Genomic DNA, 27,084 nt, shown 5'->3' on the forward strand with positions numbered 1-27,084 from the left:
GATGGTCTTCGATGCACAGAATTCAATTTACCCTATAATATTTGAGTATTTGAGTGCGGGAAAAACCTCTGCTCTTTCATATGAGTGCGGGAAAGAAATAGCAGGCTTTCTTCCCTCACCGTTTCAGAAAATAACTCTTTGCGAACGCTTATCGAAAAAAAAATTTGTCAAGTTCTTAAAGAGCAACTCTTCTAATAATAAATCTCGACTGTTCGGTCCTCATCTTTTTGGGGATTTTTCAAGGTCAACAAGCGTATTTCCCAGAAAAATCATCGTAGATCTAAATGTGATACATATTCTTCTCTCAAGTTCTCAAAAAGGTGCGGGTCATGGTTTTTACTTTTATTACATACAAAAGGCTGATTTTGTTTTTTCTCAAGTAGGTATATATTTTCACAATTCATTCCGATAGTTCATAGTTTGAAAGCACGAACTGAATAGAAAATTTTTTCTTTCATTTTTCAGAAATACGAGTATCTTTTATATTTCAAGGCAATTGACGAGGCCTTGTATTCGATGAAATTTATTGAACAATTTTTCAGTATGAATATTCAAAATCATCAATCTTTACTTGGAAAACCTTTCAAATCAGTGGGAAGCAGCAGATAACATCCATTCGATTTTTGTACTCATAACGTGAACGGCTCTAGCGGCTAGTCCATCTCTGGCTTCTCAAGCAGCATACGATCGGTATATTGGCTCATGATGAGAGAATTTCTATCTTTATACCAACTACAATTACGTCATTTCAGGAATCGAGAACGCTTATAATCGGGAATCTAGGTAACATTGACATTCGTACGATGTGTTGTAAGTTTTAATAATAAAGTATAGTAGTCGATCAAATGGATCTCGTTAGTAACAACCGACAAAAATAAACGATTATCGAATAGTAAACAGTAGAAAATGACCCTAGTCGAACACATCAAAAACGACACTCTATTCTCTATCACTGATTGATTCTAGTCATTTTTTTCAATGAGTCCCATTTGAAATTTCGTATTTAACACTATCATTATTATTGTTGCGTTTTTTTGGCTCAGTTCTCAATACATTAGGTATAGTAGTTGCGGACTTCGCAGGTACGTAAAAGAAATTTTCTCAAATATACTACGTGACAAAAAGATCGTTCCCAATAAGATTGAGTTTTAATTAACCACAAAGTAGTAACGGCTGAAGTGGTCATCCATTTGGCGGGACAATATGTCGTGTTCAACTGAAAATTGACGAGTTCTACGAAATTCGATCAATAATTGGTGAAAAATAATAAGGAAAATATTGAAAGAACTTTTTTTTACAAAATATGATTTATTTTCGTTCACACTCTCCTTCTCTATATTCATCAGTTACGTATAAACCTAATTCGTTTAAATGTTCATCATTTCTTTCTGAATGAAGTGACCATTTTCAGAAAGTTGTTAAATACACAATTACTCACTAGACTAAAAAAATAAATATTGCACACAGCCTGTACATCTTATAAATAAAAATTCAATAAGAATTTCATCCCTATACAATCAAGCACAAGCATTTATCGAAAAAATATCGAGTTTACATTGGATATGCTTTTACGTTGATACGGGGTCTTTATGAATGATTTCAACATTTAGTTCAAAACCCTTCAGTGAACTAGTTGAGAGCTGCGAAGAATATAATACAAAGCAAACTGTGATGTTGAATTATTGAAAACACCCTGTTCTCATGAATATAATATTGACGCAGTATATTTTATGTGAAAAGAGCTTAATTGGACGTCTCTAGGGAACTCATCTGTTCGATTTAATGTCTCTAGAATGAAATTTCAAAATCTTCGATAATTCACAATTCCGTTGTCTCTAATTTTCTTGGGTGTGGTGCAGGTAGGGTTTGATAGACGTTTTGCGGTCTTTTATTGCATTTCTCTTCCATTTCGTTACTGCATAGGTTGCTTTCTGGGTTGCTGATGACGTTCTCGTCTAGTGAATCGTGCTCAGAAGCTTGACTATAAAAGAATTAGAGTTTATGAACTCGATATTGAATGTTTGTAATACTTTTTGGAAATGCGAAAGTCTGTACCTGTACAAATCCCCATTTTTGAACCATTCGTTTTCGTATGCCTGGAGCCAAATAGGGTTGCTTCCATGCAATGTATGTTTGTTCGTATTCGGAACTCTTCCACTGATGATACTGAGACCTCTATCGTGGATTTCAGAGTCTGCTCCAACTGAAAAATTATACTAAGTTCACTAGATCCATTACCAAAATTGTTAATGCAGTAGAACCACAATTTTTTCTTTATTTCGGAAAAATATGAATCAAAATCGGGAAATATCGTTACCATAAGCTGTTGCTGTTGCAGCCTTCAACTTCCTGTGGTATCTCTGCCTTTGATTCAAACACAATGCTAAACATAGACACAGCAGGAGAAGTAGAAACATCGATGAAGCAGTCAACCAGAATGTTGTATTGACGGCTTGAAAAGATTTCAATGCAAGAACCCCTCCAGGTTGAGTATCCAATACGTTGAAATCCTGAAAAAAATTGTGTTCATCGGGAATATGAACTGGAAAAATAAGAATCATTACCTTGAACAGACTGTCTAATTTTTCAGTGTTCTGGTCTACCAATCGTAGGACCTCCTCTACTTCCAGAATTGAATTATCTGTTTTATCTACTAGGTGTAGGTATAAGTCAGTCCTTGTTTTGTCCACAGTTCCATCATGATTAGCGTGCACCCTGAATTCGTCTATGTTTACGATCGCTCCTGTTACATTACCAAGTATCCTGATGGAAAGACAAGATCAGGGTTAATTTTGGATGTGTCTACTAGCGGAAAATATTTACTCACTCCCTGAATAATTCGATTTTTTCTCTTAGCTCGGGTGGATGCTGCCTTAGTACGAAGCGCACCCTTTGGTCTTCCCTCAAGAGGTAAATGAAAACCCTGGACATATCTCGTAAGTTGTCAGTATCGTTTACCATGACCTGAGAGTGTTATGAATTCAGTTCAGTAAAATTCATGGACAGTAATGAAAGAGTTGCAAAGATAAATTCAACAAAAAAGAAATAAATCGAAACTGTTCATTTTGGTTAGATAAATAATATCACATAGTCAATAGTATCGAATCAAAGACATATTAGTTGAACTGTAGACAAGATGAAGACATCATATTCATCAACATTCATCAAGTTAAAAAACAAAATGAAGAAATATTACTATAGCTCTAGAAAAAATGATGAAAGAAAAAATTTCTTTCATAAAAAAATTTTCATGTGACATATAGTGAGATTGAATAACCACAGTTCTTCCTCTGGTAGATCCCCATTTTCTTGTAATAAAACTAAGAAATGGAATAAAGGCGTACCATAAAATCGAAATAACCCTTCATCCCTTGCTGAGGATCAAAGTTGAGAATAACATCACCCGTATCCTGGTCTACCACGAATGGCGGTTTGTGTATATTCTCTAGACCTTCAGTCAGAGTCATCTGAATTTTTCCAATCAAGTAATATTTAATTTCAGCATTTCTTCCAATATCCGCATCGTATGCCTGCAAAAGTCCCAAAATAATATGTGGGCAACAGGGGTTCTACGAAAAATTTACCTTCACAGACATAAAGCGTGTACCAAAGTCTGTAGCAGTGCTAACGCCTCCTGTGAACACCCTGTGTAGAAAATGGGGAGGATTGTCATTAACATCTGTCACATTGACTATGACTTTCAGTTGCGTGTCGTCATTTGGATCGAAAAACCCATCGCTTCTTGGGGTTGCTGAACAATCTTCTGTAGCTTTGACTAGAAGGAGGTATGCTGATTGTTCCTCTCGATCCAATGGTTTCAGTATCTGATGATAGAGAATAATGGGAGATAATGTTAACATACTCTTTTTAACCTGCAGGGTTACTGCTTTATAAAGAAAGGGTGAAAAAATATGAATAAGTATATGTACCGTCAATGTGTGTTGGAATTTATCAAGTTCAAACAGTTCTTCCTCGTTTCCACCAATGATATAGTAGCAAATAGGAGTTGGGGGACCCTCAAACTCAAGGTCATCTCTGTCAACAGTATCTGGGAGTTTTTGAACCTCAACTCCTGGTTCCCGATTCTCTGTAAGAAAGTTCCATTAGAATTTTTGAACTATAGCCAACAAGGTTGCTTCTACCTGTGAAGCTTACTGTGAATTCGTCACTCAAAAACTGAGGCTGATAGTCATTTATGTTGCTTACATATACAGTCAGATCTAAATCGGAACTAAGTGGTGTTGGAGTACCTAGATCGTACGCCTCTATTCTTATCTGGAATTGTATTATTTGTTTAACTTAGTTCTACACGAAGCTGTTGTTCACTTACATCGTATATCTTCTGTTTATCTCTATTGAGTGGAAGTCTGAGCTCTAGTATACCGGAAACTGGTTGAAGATTGAAAGTTTTCCAATGACCACCTGGATCAGCTTTTAATTTATACCTGACGGCACCATTCAATCCTATATCTGCATCTGTAGCTACTATTTGTATAAGAGCGCTTCCCACAGTCGCATTCTAAAAAAATAATCGGCTCAGTCAAGCCCTCAACCATGATTTTTCAACATTACCTCTGGTACCCGTAAAGTTGAGTTTGGCGGAGGAGTCACAAAAACTGGAGCGTGATCATTGAAATCAATGATACTGATGCATATTGGTTCTTCCACCAAATGGCTAGGAGTACCCAAGTCTTGCGCACGCATCAGCAGGGTGTAGTTTCCATGACGACCTCTGAGCGGGGCTATAGCCTTCAATTCGGCAGACCATTCGTTTATCTGCTCCACACTGAACAATTCTAAGCTATTTCCATCTGCTATGTCGATGATCACCTAGGGAGCAAAAACAGATACCAATTTTCAACTTGACCAGATTTTATTTTGGGTATTTGCGAAAATAATTTTTCCTGAGAAGCGGAGGCTGAGATGACGCATATAGGTATATTTACAATAGAGAATTGATGATTGCTGGTAACAGAGAATGAAATACAACAAAAAATCACCTATACTCAAAAAATTTGAAACGACTCTAATGAATCTGCGAGCCTGGTGATGTAGGGCAGAGTTCCTTTGAACTGGACAGCCCATGAACCGGACGCTACAGTTTTCTACTATACTCGATAGCAATTTAGCATCCCTTACGTAAATCCCATTTTCGCAACATCGATCGAGATCTCTTGTAAAATGGCTGACCCTGTGGCTGGCGCCTTGTTGCGAAAATGGGATTTACGTAAAGGATGCCAAATCACCATCGAGTGTTTCAAAAAATTGTAGCGTCCGGTTCATGGGCCGTCCAATTCAAAGGAACTCTCCCCTAATGTGTAAAATTTTAGGGAATTTACCTTCGTATATTCTATGCTGCATTACTTGGTACATACCTGCCCATTCGAGGTACTAGGATCATCTGAATCTGATGCATGAATTGTGGTTATTGGTTGACCAATTTCATGGAATTCAGTAACATTTACACAGTATGGTGGAACTAGGAGTTGTGGGATATTGTCATTAACGTCGAGGATAGTTACACTGAAAAAAATAATGAAAATTAAGCAGTTGATTCATATTCCTAGAATCTCTACCCACTTTATATGTTTGAAAGCATTCCGGCTTTCCCCATTATTGAAGCCATACTGATAATTATCCCAAGCTTCAATAATCAGCAGAAATGAAGCCTTCTCTTCTCGATCGAGTTTGTCCGAAATTTTCAATATCCCAGTATCAGCGTCTAATGAGAATTTTCCCTGGGAGGATAGTCGATCTAATAAGTACGTGATCTTCCCATATTCTCCAGAATCTGCATCCTGAGCTTCTATAACCGTTACCTGCGTACCCACAGGCATATCTTCAGGAAGCAATAGCCTTGTAGGTTCGGCCATGAAGATTGGACTGTTATCGTTCTCATCCAACACTTGGATAAAGAGTTCAACCCTTGATGATCGAGGTGGTACTCCTGAGTCTATAGCTTTCACCTGAAAATAAAGTTTGACATGAGGGAGCTTCCGAGATTCAATTCGTTTCGTTCGGCGTTTACTGACAGATAGGTTCATCCAGTTGTATGTCTCGTGATCAATTCTGTTAGAAACGACAAGGTTGCCAGTGGACGTATCCAGAAATACCAGGTTCTTGTATTCAACTTTACCCTCCAGGGCATAAGTTATCGTTTTGTTTTTATCAGCATCCTCTGCCAGAACACTTCCGATGGCTACACCATTCTTTGAGTTTTCCGTTATTGTGAATCTGTAGAACGGCTTAACGAATTTTGGACTGTTGTCATTGATATCCTCCAGCTCAACATCGATGAAAGCTGAAGGGGATATCGATTATTAAAGCTACAAGAAGATTAGAACAATTGAACAACATACTTTTAGCTATTTGCGGACCAGTCTCCGAAGCTAAATCCTCAACGTTAAGCGAAATTCGAAAATTCTCGGCCACCTCTCTGTCCAACGGTTTGGCCACTGTCAAAACTCCTGTTTTGGCATTGAGATGAAACATTTTCGCACAGTCAAAATCGGGAGTCCTCAACAGAAGGTTTCCCCTTTCGTTTCTAGCTTCGCATTCGTTTGGGTTGGTCGAATAGAATAGTCTAGCAGTTGTGTCTAGATCTTTTGCGACAACTTTCGAAACAATCGTACCAACCTGGGAGAAATTACGAATTTAATTGTGAAATGAAAATTGAATTATGCGTTACTCACCGGAACATTTTCTTTGAGTTTAGATTTTCGTGATTCTAGGAAAATTGGATTCTTATTGTTAACGTCAATAACGTTGATGATTACTGTGACAGATTTTTCGAGTCTATTTTCCCCTGGAGCACCATCGAGGGCTATAACTGTTAATTTATATTCTAGGGTTCTTGGTGAGGTGATGTCGGGGTCCAAAGAGGCTCCTTTCGCAACGGATATGACCCCGGTTTCGGCACCAATAACGAATTTATCGGAGGCTCCTCTCTGGATACGATAAACGATATGGTTATTAGGATATGATCCATCTCCGTCCCAAGCTCTTATCTGAAATGTGAACCAATTATTGTAAAATCAATGGTTTAAACCAGGAGAATCTTTTGGTACCTTCATCAATGAAGTGCCTTCAGTAATATTTTCCAATATGGTCTTGTTGTAAAAGTTATACTCGAATATAGGAGCGTTGTCATTCACGTCTTGAACGTAAACCACAAGTGGTACATCGGAGAAGAGACTAGGAGACCCTAAGTCTTTGGCTCTTATGGTCAGAAGCAAGGTTCTGACGTTTTCCTTCGAACTTCCATCGAGTAGTTCGAAGTCTAGAGGGTATTTAGGCTCTATTGCGCCTGTGTGTGCATTGATTGTGAAGTTTTCGTATAACTCGCCGAATAGGGTGTATTCGATTTCACTGTTTTTTGTACCTAGGAAAAGCGTGCTCTTAAAAAATGGTAGGTATTATCGATAAATCGTAATTTCTTAAGACTATTGGATATTTGATTTTGTACATTTGGCTTTCTGTTTTGAGATCGCCTTCGTTTTGGTGTTTCCATTACACCCTGCTCAAAAATTGAATGGATATTCTAGATAAAATTAAATTTTGCATTTGAGTCACATAATTTTTTTTCGAATTTGATAATTTTTCAATCTCTTACATCCTGACAACTGAGGATTATAGTGAAATGGTTTCACTCACCATTGAGATCTGCATCTCTTGCTTCAACCTTTATTGGCACTTCAAAATTAGGTTTATTCTCGAAGAGTCTAGCTTCATATTTGTTATAAATGAACAATGGAGGGTTGTCATTCACATCTTCCAGATTAATTATCAACTGGACGGTATTTCTATTGCCCCTTCCGAGGTTATCCCTCGCCTCCACTGTGAGATAATGTCTGGATACTTGTTCCCTATCCCAATTTGGACCTCCAGCTGTTTTGACCGTTATAACTCCTGATGTTGGATGAAGGTTGAGTCTGGAAAATTAAAATTGTGCCTAAGGACTCAATTCGATGGAGTTATTCAGGGTTCCAACTAGGGGCCCTCTAACTTCATATTTCAAACTTACAAATGCTCAATACTTCCAGCCAAGTTCGTATATCGTACTCCTTTCGTACCATAGTTTCCAGAATCATCGTCCAATGCTTGTACCCAAGCTATCGTTGTGCCTATATCACAGTTTTCTGGAACGCTTACGTCATAAAAGCTTCTTATGAATTCTGGATAATTGTCATTTCGATCCAGAATGTGGACGTATACAGTAACTTCCGTGAATTTCGGATTATTTTTCACCACCTCCTTTGCTACAAGAGTGAAATTCACCATCTTAACTCTTTCATAATCGAGTGCGCTGGAATTTTTTACTTTGATCATGAAGGTGGCCTCATTTATGGCTTTTGTAGGGGAAATATCGAACATGTCGCCAGCGCCTTTTACGTAGAGTTGAAAGGTTCCGTTCAGACCCTGAAACAATCGCGAGTTTCGATCTAAGCAATGAGCAACATTTTTTCAAACAACTTTGATCAAAAATTTGAATGAAACTTCGATCACATATTCTGACTGAAACTTTTATCAATCTTTCTGAATCGAATCCATATCAAAACTCCGATGAAAAATTTGAATGAAACTTCGATTAATTATTTCGATTGAAATTTCGATCAGATATTTTGATTGAAACACCGATCGAATATTTTTAATGAACCTTCGATCAAATGTTTTCTTTAATTGGATCAGTAATTCTCATTTACAATTATTATACCTGATCGTAGTCGAAAACTTCTGGTATTGACGATTTCAAAAACGTCAAGGGGGTATTGACAGGGGAATTTTCAGCTACTTCGCAGTCGTAATGTTTACTTCTAAACATAGGTGTTTCATCGTTGACGTCAGTGACGATAATAGTGACTTCCGTCGAAGCCCAGGGTGATGGCACTATTTCACTTCCTCGTTCTGTAGCCTTAAAGTGCATAATGCTGAGATTTTTCAGATTTTCAGGACAAAAATCGGTTACTTACTATGACCTGCAGAACAAAAGTTCCAGATGTTTCAGACATGGATTCCCTATCTAAAACAGCTTTTGTTTTTACAACACCAGTGGTTTGGTCTATGGTGAAAAGATCCAGAACTCCAGTTATGATATTCGATGAAAGAGAATAAGAGATTGGATTGTTAATTCCTCGATCACCATCTATGGCAATGACTGAAATATTTTCAATCATTAATATGTACTATTTTCTTTCAGAAAATTGTTGAGTGGGTACATAATTCAAAAAATGCTAGGTTTATCAATATCAACATCAAATTATCTCTAAGCAATAAGAATATAATATTTGTTTAGCTTTTCCAATATGTTACATATTCTTTCCATACAGCTTCAATATTACCTTGTAGAACGGATGTTCCTATTGGCGAATTTTCAGCTACTTTAGCGACAGGGCTCACGCGAACAAATTCTGGCGGTTGATCTTCCACATCTTCTACTTTGACGAGTAGAGCTGCTACACCTGTATTAATCCTTCCTTGTTTGGCACGATCAACTGCTAGCACTTTGAGTTGGTGGACATTTTTCTTCTCATAGTCCAGATGTCCTAAAAAGATATTTAATGGAGATGTCGAATAATCAATTCTCAATAACACCATATACCTATGAGTTTGACGACTGCTTTTCCTCCAGATGTTGTCAAACTGAAAAGATCCTTTTCATCGGGCTCTAGTTCTTGCAGATGATACACAACTTGTCCATAGGGACCTTCATCATTATCTGTCGCTTCTAAAGCAGCAATTACACCTGGAGTGGCATCTTCCCTAAGGTAAACCGTTGGTTGAAAGCTCTTGAATATTGGTACATTATCATTCACATCTTCCACAAGAAGAAGTAAACTCTGGGTTATGAAATTGTTATGGCCTAATTTGCCATCTGTTAAAGTTAGTACTAGAGCATATTCGTCACGATCCTGAAAAATTAATGCTGATATTTTCATTCTTGATTAAATTTTTTTAAATTTTTTTGAAACTCGAATATTCACCTCTCTGTCCAACTCTTTGTTGAGGTAGATATTGGCTTCATTTGGTGAGATATTTTCAACACGTATGACGTCGCTTCCTGTTTGTGTACGAACACCAAATTGAAGAGCGTCACCATCAGGATCTAGTCCTCTCAATTTATAAATAACAGAACCTGTAGAAGATATTAATATATTGATGGCTTTTCCATAAATGCCCACAAAATATACAGTATTACTAAATGAATTGGTAGTACTTGTACAACATACATAGATTCAAAATTAACTTCTGTAAATATTGATATACAGCAATAAAGAGTTCTAATAATAATAATATTTTTAAATTCTTGACAGTTTGCTAAAAGGTGTTAGTTTAAAGAATATTTTGGTTAAGATGGTAAAAATAATATTGAAAACGACTCTTCATTGGAATGAGAGTTACGTGCGCAATGATGACAAATCTGTTTGAACAATTTATTGTACCCAGAATGTTGCAAATATTTGCTAATTGCAATTTTTCCATTTAGAGATCTCATTTGTACCCACAGAAATCTGAGTAACTTTATGGAAAATCAATCTAAATTATCCAATGAAGTGAAACCACAAATTTCCAACCATTACTAAATAAACCATCGTATTCCGGGATGCAATGTTTCCGTGTATATTATTCGGCAATAGAAGTAGAAATGAAAAATTATACAGAGGAATTTTGAAAGATTGCATAAGAGCCATATTCATGCTCTTTTATATTTTATACACAACCGTATCAATTCGTCATCACGGGCATTCTGGAAGCTAAAGGTCAGAGTGTTTCAAAATCACGACCTCAATCTGAAGACCAAGACAGCCGTTTACAAAGCAGTCGTCCTCCCAACGCTTCTTTACGGAAGCGAAAGGTGGACGCCCCACAGGCGACATATTAAACAGCTTGAACAAACGCAACAACGTCATCTAAGACAGATAATGCACATCAGATGGTTCCACAAAGTTTGGAATGCAGAAGTCTTGCAACGCGCGAGTTGTACAACAATTGAGACTCAAGTAACGAGGGCCCGACTCAGATGGAGCGGCCACATTCTTAGGATGCAAGACTCAAGACTCCCCAAAATTGCTCTGAATGGCGAATTTACAGAGGGAGGCATAAAACCAGGAGGCCAGTATAAGCGGTTTAAGGATATACTACATCAATCCCTGAAATCCGTTAATGCCAATCATAACTGGGAACAACTAGCGTTGGACAGGTCACAGTGGAGGTTTTTGGTACACAGTTATAATGGGGACTCGAGAAGGATACAGCGGCGGCCCGATCTGGTTGGTGACTATCCATGCCCTGAGTGTGGAAGGATCTGCAGGTCAAGGTTGGATCTCTTCAGTCACAGGAGCAATTAGCCCTAAGAAATCACAAGTCTGTTCGCACCTTTTTTTTTTTTTGCTTTTTTTGTCTTTTTGTAGATTTATTCCCGGTAACGGGATACAGCAATGAATGAATGTAATATTCCAAATTTTTTTTTTTAATTCTTTAATAGAGACCCAAATTGATTCGCATGATTTTCAACAAATGGTGTTTTATAATCAAATCACACTAGTTTGGCTCAAACGAGCGTATACGAGGTTGAGTTAAAAAAATCTGCACCTTCATTCATTTGAAAATATAATTACATTTTTGACAAACTTTTAATAATTATTCATTGAACTATAGTTCTGAAGATACGACGGTTCTTATATAAAAAACATTTTGCAATAACGAGGAAAAATTAAATCACCGAGTGACTAGTTATCAGTACCTTATAAGTAACTAAATATTGCTGAAATTTTGACTTCCATCTATCATTTCCAAAATCATGAAAAACAATCGCTCCGATTTATGAAAATTACAACAATAAGAGCAAAAAGAGCTACTGGCCAATACTTCAATCAACGCATTGAGTATAAACCCCAATAATATTGAATACTCAAAGGTATGTGGCAAAGGAACCCTAATATCAATATGATCTATGTAGATCCTATTTGGACAAAACATTCATTACGAGATATATTCGAGAAAAATATAGCTATAGGTAATATAATAGAGAAGGAATACTGAACAGATTGATTACATGATTTTCACTGACAAATAGAAGTTTTTCACGACTACACACACACGCTATTACAAAAGCTTCCTAAGCTAGGCTGAGATTACTTGGATTAACTTCACTCACCTGAGGAAGCTTTTCTAATAATGAAACAGTGGTAAGAAACACTTAGTGAAAATCGTGTGATTAAATTTATAGATTGAAAACATGTGTACTCACCTACTGGAGTCTCTTCACCCTCTTTAAGTCTTAAAACTATCTCAGTCTGTCCATCGATCAAGAACCTAGGAGGTCTATTGCACTCAACCGAACTCACACAACACAAAAACACCAAAAAACATAGCACACTCCAGAAATCTCCCAATTCCCAACATCTAGCACTCTTGAACTTAATTTTCACGAAAAATCCTTTGAAAGTTCGCATTTTGTTCTTGTAAGTAGCACCCATCATCTCACGTTGAGGTTTCCAGTTGTAATTCATTTTCCGTAACGATAATTTCCTTTGCTTCTGCGGAACCCGGTATTGTTATCATTGCTTTCTTCATGGTCCCGGCGCTACGGTGTGACTGATTGGCGGATTCGCTTCCAATAACTTCAACTTTCTCTGAAACAAAGAATAATCCTTCTTTGAAAAATGATCGAGCGTTGAATCGTTAGGAGAGGTAATAAGGTATGATAATTAGACGGACGCCAATGACCAAATTTCGGGCATGGAAACGTAATGATAGGTTTGGATCGGAAGTATTGTGGATGCGTGTAGTGGACTGTGTCAAAACAGAAGAGGAACAACTTTTTTGGCTCGCAAGAGAGTCGGAGATGAGCAGGTAAATTCTCCGACAATTTGAAAGTGAATTTTTGGTGAAATTTAATTTCTAATTCCTACATTCATTTAATTATGGTTACTACACCAGGATGCACGATGTTTACAAGACAAAAATGTGTCCGAAATCCATGTTTTTCACCCATATATACAGAGTGGTTTTTGTAGTCTGTTCTCACAAAAAAGTAATTATCCACTCGCATTTGATCGTCGTTCATTTACGTTATGAGAGCTGCTTTGATTTGTTTATTATGCCTAGAGTGAGAAGACAATAGAAATAAAAGATATAGAGAGGAAAAGTGGGCTTAAGAGTTGCCAATTATTATTTTGAGTAAATCTTCCCTTTCCAAAACCACAAATTATTGAAATTGAGAACATTTGGACTCCCCTACTGCAATGAGTGCAATGTTACAATGATCGCCCCTGTAGATATTTAATTATTTCTTTATGTATACATTAGATCAAGCTTGAGAATCAAAGTATCATCATGGTTTGCTCTATTTCATTCTAATTGAACACATCAAATCTAAACCTCTTCACCAAATACTTTTTTTTTGTGATTTATTGACTTTATGATTACTTGAACCTATCCTAATCTGATAATAATACCTTCCAAACCTACAAAACGTAATAAAAATTGACCAATTAGCTTCGATTATCAAGACTATGAAATTTATACCTATTAATATAGCCATTAATAAAACCTGTGTAACTGATAATTATTTCTCAAAAAATCCTACTGAATTTAGTATATTGATTTCGATATGCTCGATAAAAAACTAACTGGTCATCTCCAATTCGATATTATGGCTAATATAATAAGAGTAGATCATGTTGATTTTACATATTTATTGCTATGATTTGCGGTCTAGAAAGCAGGATTATTAGCGTTCCAAATAATTTCCTCAATTACTCATTGCAAATTGATGATGGTTTTCAACCTGATTAAGGGGAAAATCATCGACTCCCATTTTGAGGAACAAATGAAATTTCTACTGAGTTGTATCAAGAATTTTCTTCAACTGGATTTTTTTCGTTCTTCAAAATGGGTCGAAGGGTGCTCACATTGGGGACTAAATGAACTCCTTGCATCTCAAGAACAGTGTTTCAAGTCGTTCATATTATCAATTAGTGAATATTCTATACTTGTGAGTTGCTGATGTCATTATCGAGACACTCTGTTGAAAAAATCAAGTAAAAGTAGGAAGAAAAACGGGACGAGAATTGAACCTTGAGGGATGCCACAAATGATGACTCGCCAAAGTCTGGCCTTTACCGTCCTGCTTCTTTTTTGTGAATTGACGCAGGTCCAAAAGTCTCTTAGGAATTCGCTCATATGCTCGCTCTTAAGGAGAAAATTCTCAGTGAAATTATGTTCCTAGGTACCTCGATAATGCTTTTTTTTGTAGTTTTCTTCCGCTTCGTAATCACCAGCAGGAAAAACATTAATGAAATAACTTGATTGAGTTATCACACTACACGCAACGTAACGCAGTATAAGAATTGTGTTGGAATCATCATCTATTCAATGGCATAACTTCTTTCTATGTTATTTTTATAGGTGCATTGTAAAACTTAAAGTTATTAGCAATGACAATTGCAACTATTAAAAGAATATTACGGTCACTCACTGGACCGTTACGAAGAAAAATAGGTTATAGAGTTGTCAACTATACGAAAAAAGACTAAACGTTTAACTCGATAGAATGACACCTCCACATATCTGCTTGGAATTAATACAAAAATCTCTGGGGTGCATCGAGATGTAGTACCACGGACGTTGACCAGATGAAATGGCCATTGACCACGGCAACAAGAGTTCATTATGCATGTTTTGCTCTGTATTCTTTTTGCCTGTTGAATAATCTTTCAATGTTAGGCAACAAGGAAATATCTGTAAATTCGGTCCAGTTACTCTGGAGGATATAAATTTGAATGAAGAATCGAAAAAAATCGTTCTTGATCTTGAATTTCATCGATTCGATATTTCCTTGTGGATATTTGAGTATCTCGTCCAAAGTGACAATGTTGGTAATGAAATAACAATAAGTACATTACATAGTATTTATAGGCACTATAAAGGAGTTTGCTGCCAAGTAGAATAGGACGCAAAAAGATTGAATTAACTGAAATTGTTCTATTTATATCCGAATCGTTAATAATTCTGCATTCAAGAAAGAATTACCCACATGCAGTTTCTTATAGGCAGATATTCGCGAACTGTGAAATTGTTGCAATTTTTAAATCCTCTTTAACTGTACGTTTTTTATCATTTCTCTAAGTCTCTGAAATATTTGTCATTGTGTTCTGTTTCCTTCAGCATGCAATAGATGAAGATTGAATATGGTTGAAAAAAATTCTATTCTTGTCCACATCCAAATTTCAAACCAGAATAGATTAAAAAAACGCTGAAATGCATGAATCCAATGAAATTACGAAGGTTCTGAAAAAAATTTCATCCTGAATTCAAAAAAATTGCTTTTCAGGTGCCATCTTTAGTATTTAAGCAGGGGCTGCTCAAAAAAATTATAACTATATTATTTTTTGACGAGTAGGTAGTCAACCCTTAAATTTTTTCGCAACTATTCTTTTATAACCTGTACATTCAGCGAATTGAAGTGCCGATTCTAATCGACAAAGTGAAACTTAGAAATGAGAAAATGAAAAGATGATGTAAGTGGGTGAATCGATGTAGATATTTATAAATCTTGTTATCCACCAGGATTTCTTGGATTTCTCTGTGACTGCTCATTAAATGATTATGGTGAAAACAAGATCAAGTAGGTATATAAAATTCTTATCAATTCAATTATAGATGTTGTGAGCAGACAAGATCCTTCTCTCCTACTAAGATATCACCGTTTCAACGGTTTGTTGCATATCGACTCCTGGGGCCATGCTATTTTATGCAAGAATGAACAAACTGATGGAAAAACCTGAATTTCCCTTTTCATTTCGTCAACAACAACAAGCTTGTAGTTGGATGATTAATGACTGATGTTATTATTACAAAAATGGAAATTATCGAACTAAAATGGCTCATGAGAATATTCATTATTCGTTGAGCATTAGGTATATTGATGCTGGTGGAAATACTCTTTTTTGCTCTTAAGTTGGCATCTTCATATAAGGAATATACTCATTATTTTTTATCTAAGCAAACCATATTCCTGTGATGAGTATTATGATATTTTTGTTTTCTCTTACTCTTTCCAAATTAAATACTGGGAGAGGACGAGAAATGGTATGAAATATTTCTCTAAATTCGATGAAATATTGAATCAGCACCTAAATATTATTTATAATATCCCTTTGATTTTTTATAAACACCCTCTGGCCAAATGGTAACTGAAACAGTTCTATATTTAATGTATATGTATATAATTCGAGAACAGGAAGAACACTTATTTACCATAGTTGTCGTCGTAAATATATTTTACTATTACATCCGAATTCTTCTTCTTGATAAATTCGATCAAAATTCCTCTTTCGAATCAAAACTGTTCGCAGCTTCCGCTACAATATTGATATAAGAATCCGTTATCGCGGCAAGATCTACTTCGGTTCTGAAGAATTGAGACCAGTCCAATATACAGGTAGTTGGAAAGGCTTTAATCCATCTTGTCAACAATTCTTGGGGCGATTCAGTTTGATCAATTTATGTTGATATGGTGATATCTCTGATTATTTCCGATCTGATTCTGCTATGAATACAATTAAGCGTGGCTATAACCAGAAATTTATGGTATGATAATGAGAATTGTGGAGGATGTCCCCGAGTAAAATAGCTGTGAACATTTGTAGCACAATCGAGCAGTATTTGTTGTAATTTTCATACCACCTATATTTTCTATTACCTACTTCAGATTTTTCGGAAATTTGATGATATTTCGATTTCAAAAGAACAGTTTATAAGTTCAATAATATACGGTATGTGAATGAATAGTTGAAAAAATTTAAAAGGGGATTCCTTGCAAAAAAAGTGTTTTCTTTTAGCAGCCCCTGCTTGAAAACACTTACTGAAGATGGCACCTGACAGCAATCTTTCATGTTTTCTGGTTTCTATAAGAAAAAAAATTAAAATTGCTGCTGAAATGAGTGAAATCTTTAGGGATGTTATAAAAATTCTTCGTGGACTTGTGGACTAATAATAGGCCTTATCGTCTCATTTGTCACTAGAATTTGCGATGTCGTTTCCGGTGTTTCTTTTTCTTCGAGCTATACCTATATGGTATTAATGAGTGCAACGCTTTAAGCGAGATGAACCAGGAAATTATTTCCGTATAATGTTAAGACTCCAGAGGATATCCTGCTTTATCAAGGACCGCTCGGCAGTGGTCAAGGACAAAGAAAGTTTCAAAGTGGGTATCTCGTTTGGTAGCCGGTATTCCGATAATACCGATCGTGATTTTCCTCAAATGTGTAGTTCATTAAAAGATGTCCAGAGTTTTTCTAGATTATATGAAAGGCTGCAATAGTTGCTTCTATCCCTGCCAAAAAACAAATTTCTTCGAAGAATATTAGTTTCGAAAATTGATGTCATAAATTATATGGTCGTATTCATTTTATATTTCAGCTGTATAATTTCGAGAACACATTTTTTGGACTCCACAAATTTTTAGGAATACACAAGTCAAAACTTCTTTTGCTTTCGAATAATGAAAAATTGAATACAGACAATTTTCAATCCTACAAAAGGTTTTTTGATTATAACAAGACTTTCACAAAAAAATTGTGAAATTCCACAACTGTCTACGGATGTACAGAGGGCAGAAACACAGAATTGATATTGCATTTGAATTGGGAGAAGAAGAATTCTAATTTCTTCCGATTATTCAGAAATATAGGTTCTCTACGACAAGAAAAATACTGATAATAATGAAAAATAAAAATTAACCAGTGGAGAAACTAATTATTATGATCGCATTATCAGTATGATGCAGAAACATTCACGACCTGAAGGGTGGTTTACACTTGATTGAAATCTAATTTTCAGTTCCTCATAAACTTCGAATTGATGTAAAGTTTGAGTGATTTGCATGCTATCCCTCATTGTATGTCGATTTCAACCCAAAAAGATTATTTTAGTTCGTAATAAGTTCCATTAGCAAACTTTTTGAATACGAAGAACAAAAACAAATTAAAATTCTTTGAATTTCAAAAGTGAAAACTTTTGAAACACAATAGGTTAGTCTCCATATCATGTACAGGATGTTTACATCTGCGTCTTAAATGTGGCAGGTGATTTCTTATTCGAAAATATTAATATGTCGTGAAAAATATGGGGTCGAATATGCACTTCTTCTGGGTTGTCAAAAATGAACTTTTTTCATGGTTTTGTTGATAATATGAAAAATATCATGATGAAATGAAAAAGACAAAGAATATTTCGTTAAAACTTTTCATATGATGTATCTCATTATTTCAAACTTCAATTTAAGGTAATTTATCTACAGTTGAATAAAAGTATAGTGTTCTACATCACGAATATTACAAACATGTTTCTGGATTTTTACTACCTCAGTGGTTGAGTCGTTAAACTCTTCCTGTAGTGGAAAGTGTAAAAATAAGAAGTGTTTGTCAATAATAAAGTGAAATTATCAGCTTTTTCACATTTTACGAGTACTAGAATTAAGGGACTTTTGTGTCTGTCGGATTCGAATTGCATTGGTACCAGGGTCAATGACAATGACACTATAATGTATAAAATACATCGAAGAGGGACGATATGGTCTATGGTTTCAGGTATAACCCGTTTAATTTGACAGGAAATGGAATCACCATAATGTGAATCAGTATGGTAATACTATACTATATGACAACCACAGGAAGGGAAGTACCAGCATGGGGTAGATAGGAAATTTATTTATCAAATGTCGTCTCAGGGAAGAGAGAGATAGAATAACTTGTTGAAAATGGTTCAGTTGATATTATAAAATTTTGTTGTTTTGGTATCTTAGAGTAATGAGATTGATTTCTCTTGAAAATATACTCAATTTATTAACACGAAATACAATGAAAAATGGGGAATAAACAACAAAAACGTATAGAGGATTTTTTCAGGATGGAAAGGGTCGATTTTCATTCTCACATCCCTTGAATTCTTGTTTTCCAACCCCCTATCTCACCCCTATTTATAAACTTTAATACCTACTAAAAGGGGTCGAGTTTGAGTTTTATAATGTGAGTGGAGTAAACGAGATATCGGAGGGTGATTTTCAGAATTTGATAATATATGAATTATATGCTATAAAATGTTTGTCAGGTGTGGGGTTCGAACCCACGCTCCCTTTCGGGAACCAGAGCTTAAATCTGGCGCCTTAGACCGCTCGGCCAACCTGACGCTGTAAACCTTGATAAATGACTTTGCTCAAAAGGCCTTTAGGTGAAAGAGGCAAAAATATCTATTTATAAATCTACATAAATATAAATAAGATAGAATTAAAGATACATTTTATTTCCACAGTCTAAGTTTCATTCAAAACTTTTGAAGCATTTTCTCATTTAATTGAACAACTATGTACCTATGGATGTTGAAACTGAAACGAAATATTCTGTAGGGAGAAATGAATGGGTACCATTTTTCCAAGAAACTGTTTTCAGATCAATTATTCATCATTTCTATTGTTCCTCAAAAAATCTTCAGAAAGAGTAATTTCAGGATTTGGTATATCACTATATATCAACTATCCTCAAAGCTATCTTTACTAGGACAAACATTGCAGAAATAATATGTGGTCATCACTTTCATTCACAAATATATTTTCACTTTCACACGTTTGTGTATAAGCTTCAATATCTTGTGTACTGTATAGAGATAAATATAGGTATTGAAGAAACTGCATTTCCACCCGAGCATTCATTCCAGATGATTGATAGCGATGAGATTGTGTGAATATGCTTAATAGGTTTCTACACTTCATTCAATATTAAATCAGAGAATTATATGTATCTGTACGTGCTGCCAGCTCGGCTTGAGAATCCGAAAATTTCACCTTAATTGGATGTCTCGTCCATAATAAATCTCTATTTATCCTTCGAGGTGTCGATTGAGATAAAACAGATAGTTTCTAATTTTAAATCGTATATTGGAAGTCAAAGGTTAACGAAAGTAATAAATAAAGATATGAAACGGCCAGTTCCTTCATTAAAAAATGGAATATGATGTTCAGATTTTGAAAAATTGTTGATATTCATTCAAAAGATTCTTGTGTATTTAATTATCTGCAAAGATTTTTTTAAATTGTGAAGAATAATGATTTTTATAGATAGAAATTGTCTCTGGTATTAGCAGTTCTCTGAAGTGGTTAAAGTTAATATCAAAACAGAGCCGGTAGAAGGGGGTGAGGCAAAAATAACATTGAAACTACTTTCAAACTTCACAATTTCCGGATGTATAGAAAAAGGTCATAAAAAAATTAGAATTCAGTAAAAAGGTTCACGCATAAACATCATATTTTTCTGCATTTATGTCTAGAGCTCATTCCATGGACGATTCAACAAAAACAAATGAAAAGTGTGCAATAACAGTTTATTTTCATCGTATTGTGACATAGTATTTGCGTTTAATTTCGTGATGATCGTTTGTTTTTGTTTTGACGTGACAAAAGGACAAATAAACAAAAAACAAAAAACAAGCAAAGAAAGATGCTTCATTACCGATTTTGGATATGGAGTTTGAAGTTGTGGTTTGGGCTATTTAATCTTTTCTTGAAAACTTCAGGGTTGATTATTAAAAATAATGAAAATTCTGTTATGTGATGACAAAAAATTTTTTCGATTACTAGTCTATTATTTGAAGGAAAACATTTTGACATTCAGAGAAACTGCTTTTTACAATTTTGTCAATTTAATTTGGAGATATACCTATCTAATAATTTTCATATCGATTTGATGAAAATAGTGTGTATCGCTGAGTTCTCCACTTACTTAATTAAAGATCTTAGAAAGCATTTTGCATATGATTAGTTTTTCATAGTATGCGTATATCTTGCAAAATGTAGGCCGTTTTATAGCAGTTTCATATCAGTAAGTAGGCTCAAAGCTTGGCGACCTGAAAAGATACACAATACGACAATATTTCATTCAATAATAATTGTATCAGTTTCACTTTATTCATCACCTTCGGGCATAGACAAGTATAGGCATTTTAACGATGTCCGTTATTATAAATGCTATTCCATACTTATTTCCTACAATAAACAATATATCGGCGTAAGCGATAAAAAGATTATAGAATTTTATATTAAATTAGTACAACAAGAGCACACTATAATATTTGATTTTTTTATAATAAACGAGTGAGAATCATTTCAGAAATTTTTATAATAGAAATATCAATCGAGAATCTTTAAGAAGACCCCTATTTATTGATTGTTCAACATTTTTCACTTCGCAATATCGCAATCCACTTATATCCTTATGAAGGGACACAATCCAAGAAAAGACATGGTAATTCTTTTTTATTCAGAAGATACCTAACCCCTCTTGAATAACACGACACAATTCCTTTTATAGAAGTAAATATATAATTGAATTTTGAAGTTTTTAATAGGAGACGATGATGTTCCTATATAAATAAAAGTGTAATTTTCTTCGAATTACTCGGAGAAAAAAATTTTAGAAAGTAAAGCCAATCATCTGCTTATATTCAAACATGGTCATACATAGGTACTCCATATTGTCATTATACTTTAGTACCGTCTTGTGAAGCAGAATGGCAGAAAAGGAGTGCAATATATGCAGACTATGAATTTTTACAGTGTGGGATGGGAATTTCGTTCATTTATTCTCAGAAAGTTATACATGTCATCAAAATGAAGATGAACAATAGAGATTTCGAAGTAGTGAGAATTATCAAGACAAGTTGTCCATGAATTAACATGACTTTCATTTTCTGTCTGCAACAAATTATTAATTAAATTTATTTTTCATCTGCTATGATGGTATGTCGAAACTTCACCAGAAATGAGAAACAAACACCATCAACTTGGAATTAGGCATTTGTCCACATCGAAGAAGTATACATTTCATCACTGATATTGCCTATGCAGAAATTTGAAGTTTCCCAGCTATGGAATGAATTCCGCATTCTCATTATATATACATGTTTTCGATAAACAGAAATTTACCTTTGATTTTTGAATAATTCTATGATGTGAGAATGCCATACAAAAAATTCTAAAAATATTTATCTAAACTACACTTTGTAACGTTAAATTTTATACGTTGAATTGGGGGTTGAAAGTTTAACATGACAAGGTAGTTTGATGCAACATGATCAAAAATTTGAATATTTTAATGACCTTAATCTCTTGGGTAATTTTTGATATAACGAAATTTTGAATAAAATAGTAGGTAGTAGATTGATTGATTGATTTCTCGACATCAGTTGTTTTGAAGCCGGAAAATCTACAAAATGTTAAAGTCAATTAATAAAAAATTGGTCGTCAATTTTTGCATGTTTCATCTAGATTAAAAAGGTACCTTGTCATGTTGAAATTTGAACCCCCAATTTAACCTATAATTACAATTTACAGTTACAAAGTATAGTTTGGACCAATCTTTTGAAATTTCAATCTTTTCTGAATTTTCTGTATCACTAGAAAAAAAAATGATGCTAGGAATACGTGAAGCAAGTTGAACCAAATATATAGGTACATTATTTTTACAGAACGAATCGTTATAGTATTTGGCACAACAACGATAAATTCGCTGAAATCCATACTTCCGATTTTGCAACGTTGCCGTCATATAGTTTAATTAGGTATGTGAAAAAATTTAATGTTCTGATTTATCTTTTAGAAACTTTTTGATCTGTATGAAGGCATGTATGAATGTTCATATTTTTGGAAAGATTTCCAGAAATGAACTAAATTAAATAATGTTATTGCGTTTATCTTGAATGAGAAGACGAAAATTAATTGATACTTTTGTTTTACCTCTCACTTTATTCAATAAAGTAATTAGTAATAATCCTTTTATTGATAGTACGTAGTTTATTTATATTTTCTAGTTACTTCATGCTATTTTCGATTTCACTTTCATCTGCTGTGTAGGGTGTAGATCAACTTTTTAGTCTTTCAAAAGCACTCTAAGTAACAGTCCATCCTCGAAATGAATAAATATATTAAATATTTCAACAACGCAGGGGGTACTTATTATGACAGGCACGGCTAGTGTCCTAGGAAGAATTGCAAAGAAGGATGTTATTTTCTTAGCAGGATATTTTTTCTACGGTCCTTTAGTAAATTGAAAATTATCCCCTGTCCTTGTTACCACGAGACTGAAATTTCATTGTACAATGGAGAAAATAAGTGTTTTTAATCATATATTCGAATGAAATATTCAATTTTAAGCATTTTATGGATGCGGTAATGATTCTTGAAGATTGAACTGTGCAGGAATCAAAAATAATAATCGATCTTGAAAAAATCCAAAAGCATATTATTGTACCAAGAACTGATCCTTGTGGGAAACCTCTGTCTCGCCTAATTCAGAATGAGCCAACTTTTCGAGACTTCTACCGTGTATCATATACAATTTTATTAATAAAACTTCTAATTAATTTGGACATAAGTTCTATATCATCACTCACTTTTTGTGATTTTTTTCTAGTGGATCCCCGCAGGAAAAAAATGCAGTCAGAACAATAATCGCGTCAATCACAGATCGCTCGGCGTCAAACACTCCCGCATTTCCGACCGCCACTCATCACTGTTAGCACAGAAATAATGGTAAACGTTGCTCCTGAAGAGTTTTAGTTTGATAATCCATCATCTATAGCGTAGTAGAGGTAAAAAGTGGAGCGATCACGTTGGCGTGACGGAGGTGAGCGAGACGAAAATGCAAGTTTCCGTGAAACAAACTGAATGTGCACGAGGGGAGGAAGTTCACGAATCATGAAATTATTTGGGGTCTCCTTCCGGAAGGGAGAGACAGACGCGAGCAATTATAATCGCGAACGTTTCCAGGGTTTCCGTTTGTTTAAATAAACATAAACCAGAGAAAAAACCTTGGGAATTTTTTTCTGGGGAGTCTATTTTCTCAATCTCAACAGTCTGAAATATGCAGTTCCTAAAGATTCTAAATTGAAATTTTCACTACACACTAAAGGGCTAATGACCCTAGTAGTCAATGCCAAATAAGCAGGAATTTTTTTTTCTAATGAGCGAATTTCGAAAATGGACTCCTTAGGGCACAAGACTGACGCTGCCCAAGGATGGAAAGTTTGAATTTTCATTGACAAGGAACATATCAAGTATAAATCGTGTGGTTGAAACCATCATCATTGAGAATTATTAGGGCTTTTACATGTTTAGAGTCTCATATTAGTCTATCGTAATTATATGACTCAAAATTAATCATTCAGAAGTCAGAGCCGAATTCTGAGAGGATGTTATTCGATTTTTCTTCCAAATATCCTGTGTATTAATCCCCTGTATTTATCGAGGAAAATCTTGATGGCGTATGGAGGCATAAAAAAGTCAAGTATTACCTCTCTAACAACGCTCTTGAGTGCTATAGACTCTTTTAGATAGGTACTAGAAAGTTCTCTAAGATTTCAAGTCTCTAAACTTAAGGCGTTTCAAAAATGGTCCTTCCAGTTCTGGACTTAAATTGAAGCCTTACAAACTAGAAAATCTCCAAGGCTTTGTGAAGAACGAGCCTTATTAGTATAAAATTTCACTTTTCCTTTCATGGAAGTCAATTAAATGGTGTGCAGACAAATTATATCGTTGATTTTTCTTCGTTGTATTGATCACAGACATAAAATTCTCTTCTTCTCTTCATTCGTTCACTGAAACCATCAAAAGCTCAGGAATATTTCAGAAGGTATTCCAAAAGCAGCTTTTCTAAATCTCGATTCTTACCAACACTCTTTAGAGATAAGTAAATCTCCAAAATTTCGAAAACAATGCATTTTTAGTGTGAAATTGGCAGTTTTTATTCGTTATTGGAAATTTTCAAGTCTCTACTAATGAAAAATTGGGAAAATCCCAAAAAGCGTTTCAAAAATGGTCCTTCCAGATCTTGACTTCAAATGATTGTGTTAGAGACTAGAAAATCTCTAATGACCAACCTAAGTCTGAAAATTACGTTTTTATTAGTGGCAGGATAAATAACGGTGTGTAGACAAAGTGTTACCTCCCATATATTGATCACCGATATAAAACTTCTTGTTTTCATTCATTACTTGAAATCTTCATAAAGTCTTTGAACGAAAATTACAATAAGCGTTCAAGTTGTTGTTTCTTGGTCGATTCCAATAAATATTCATATTTGTAGATAGGTAAAAATATATTAATTTTCAGTACAAATAATGAGTTTAATTTACTTTCCGCAACTGTTTGGAATAGCTGGTCTAGATCAATTCTATATTTATCAATTATAATTCTATTTTTCTATTAGTTATTATTAGTCCTATTATTGACAGTTTAAAATTAAGCCCAAAAATAATTCGAGTCATATCGAAACGTGAAAAAGAATAGAAAATAGTCGAGCTCGGAAACTAGGTACTGTGCATAAATTGATGAAATTTCGAACAAATTGAATCATAACTGAAGAGGCAGGATTCACTCAAGGTAAGTATCTGCATACACAACTGAAATTGTGGTTCTCAAGAATTATAATGGTTTTGTGTGCATTACCATCTGGTTTTCATTGTCCAGACACAGGATTTTCTTCTGTAAGATAGGAGGAATATAAAATCAATAAAAAGGCAAAGATTCAACGAGTTTTATTTTATCTTTGGTTTTAAATAAGAAAAGTTCAGACAAATTCTCGTTCGAAACAATATATACAAAAAGAGAACGAAAAACTAGATTAAAATTTTTATATATTTTAAAATTCATTGAGAAGTAGAGGTAATATTTTTTTTCATACCAAAAATAAATAATGCAGTTTCTATTAGGCAAATATTTAAAATAACTTTTTATCGTCTTATAAGTAATTGATTTCATATGTGTCTTTAAATACTGTGCATCTACTACTCCAAACATATTACAATTGGATGTACATAATAAACTACATTGATTTCAATCTATATCTATCATCAAATCAATAGATTTGTAATTTGGTATCATCACAAAGAATATCTTTCTTTGTACATTTTAGACTTGCTTAGACTTCTAAGTACATTTTAACTCTGACGAACAATATTTCAGCAATTATGATACCAATAATCCTCTCAACAGTTGCGATGTTTCAACTTTTGAAACTTCATTTTTTTCATCGTGAACTTTGAAAGTTCCGAAATTTTTTCACTTGCTAATTTGCTGAAGACTAGATAATGAGGAAATCAAATTCATATCTTGTTCTATCAGATCGACCTTTTTCTAATATAAAAAAGGAAAAATCGGAATACTCAGTTTTGGGCACTGCATCAGTATTGCTCTTGATCATCTGATGATTTAAGAATAATTTTCAGTATTTATTTTATAAATGAATATGGATGGCGATATTCCTTCAGCTTCCCAAATACACAGCCTACAAATAGATCACAATTTACAGTATGTTCTACAAATTCAAATCGCTACTCAATGAAAAATAAATATTGAAAATTGATACACAGAAACTGCTGAAACAGATAAACGAATAAAAAACGGAACAAGCAATGACTTGAGGAACAATTTGCGAATATACAGTATAGAATATAAATTGGAATCCTTTGTGTATATAAAATGATTTTTTTCGAAATATAACTTAGAAGGAAAAGATTCCAATTTCGAATATCGAAGTGGAATTTATAGAGATAAATACACAACTCAAATTATCACATTACTTTTTAGATATTTTACATGAATTCGACAACATTGTACAAATAATTTACAGGAAACATGAATGTTCAGGAGAACCAATTGAACTCGTGGCGAATACATTTCATAATAATTATATATTTGGGACATTCAAATGACTCTGAGCATGAGAGAGAATAGAATAATTATGCTACAATTTTACACTAATTTAGAATATATGAGTACAGAACAGAGCAAAAATTGTTCATATTCTCCACTGCCCTATACTAAGGAGAAATGCATCAGGGCATTTTTAACTACAATTCAATTCGCAGCATTGCTTTTAATACAGTCTTCCTTTGAATTTGTTCTCGATACAACAATACAAACTGGACCTCTCACAATTCTCAATAAATCAATAATTTCGGTTGTGGTCATGTGTTCCACGCTCTCGTCGTTAACCTGAAATGACGAAATAAACTGTTATGCCGCTGACTTTG

The 27,084-nt window shown here is 34.4% G+C and overlaps 2 protein-coding genes and 1 non-coding gene across 5 annotated transcripts in view; all 3 read right to left on the reverse strand.

Moving 5' to 3' along the window:
- Positions 1-1,279: 1,279 nt before the first annotated feature.
- On the reverse strand, positions 1,280-23,644 carry LOC123315342 (cadherin-23). Of its 2 annotated transcripts, none has more exons than XM_044901003.1 (26): positions 23,446-23,644; positions 12,248-12,632; positions 9,981-10,132; positions 9,599-9,908; positions 9,339-9,542; positions 8,970-9,154; positions 8,714-8,911; positions 8,024-8,418; positions 7,654-7,931; positions 7,068-7,381; positions 6,693-7,007; positions 6,360-6,636; positions 6,033-6,301; positions 5,581-5,966; positions 5,376-5,523; positions 4,573-4,830; positions 4,331-4,519; positions 4,143-4,275; positions 3,930-4,087; positions 3,585-3,824; positions 3,345-3,530; positions 2,828-2,964; positions 2,565-2,763; positions 2,318-2,510; positions 2,056-2,203; positions 1,280-1,981 (listed from the first exon to the last, which is right to left on the reverse strand). In XM_044901003.1, exons 2-26 carry the CDS (start codon positions 12,507-12,509, stop codon positions 1,819-1,821), a joined length of 5,697 nt encoding a protein of 1,898 aa, XP_044756938.1. In that variant the 5' UTR covers positions 12,510-12,632; positions 23,446-23,644; the 3' UTR covers positions 1,280-1,818. The 2 variants fall into 2 exon arrangements, with proteins under 2 accessions (XP_044756938.1, XP_044756939.1); XM_044901004.1 differs by lacking the exon at positions 23,446-23,644 and adding an exon at positions 23,304-23,401.
- Trnal-uaa lies at positions 19,108-19,191 on the reverse strand. Its single transcript has one exon. It is a non-coding gene; the product is annotated as a tRNA-Leu (tRNA).
- Positions 23,645-25,572: 1,928 nt separating the features above from the next.
- LOC123315343 overlaps positions 25,573-27,084 on the reverse strand; it is a 116,924-nt gene continuing 115,412 nt past the window's right edge. For both annotated transcript variants that reach the window (XM_044901006.1, XM_044901005.1), the window contains one exon: positions 25,573-27,046. In XM_044901006.1, the coding sequence (XP_044756941.1) occupies positions 26,909-27,046 (138 nt within the window). In that variant the 3' untranslated portion in view covers positions 25,573-26,908. The remainder of the gene's footprint in view (positions 27,047-27,084) is intronic.

This window comes from Coccinella septempunctata, chromosome 6, assembly GCF_907165205.1.
Source record: "Coccinella septempunctata chromosome 6, icCocSept1.1, whole genome shotgun sequence".
Lineage (NCBI taxonomy): Eukaryota > Metazoa > Arthropoda > Insecta > Coleoptera > Coccinellidae > Coccinella > Coccinella septempunctata.

Coding starts and splice junctions, on each gene's coding strand:
- LOC123315342 (XM_044901003.1), bottom strand. CDS start 12,509: ATGAATTACAACTGGAAACCTCAACGTGAGATGATGGGTGCTACTTAC. Junction 6,302..6,359: donor TGGTCCGCAAATAGCTAAAA/GTATGTTGTTCA, acceptor TATCCCCTTCAG/CTTTCATCGATGTTGAGCTG. Junction 5,524..5,580: donor AATGCTTTCAAACATATAAA/GTGGGTAGAGAT, acceptor TATTTTTTTCAG/TGTAACTATCCTCGACGTTA.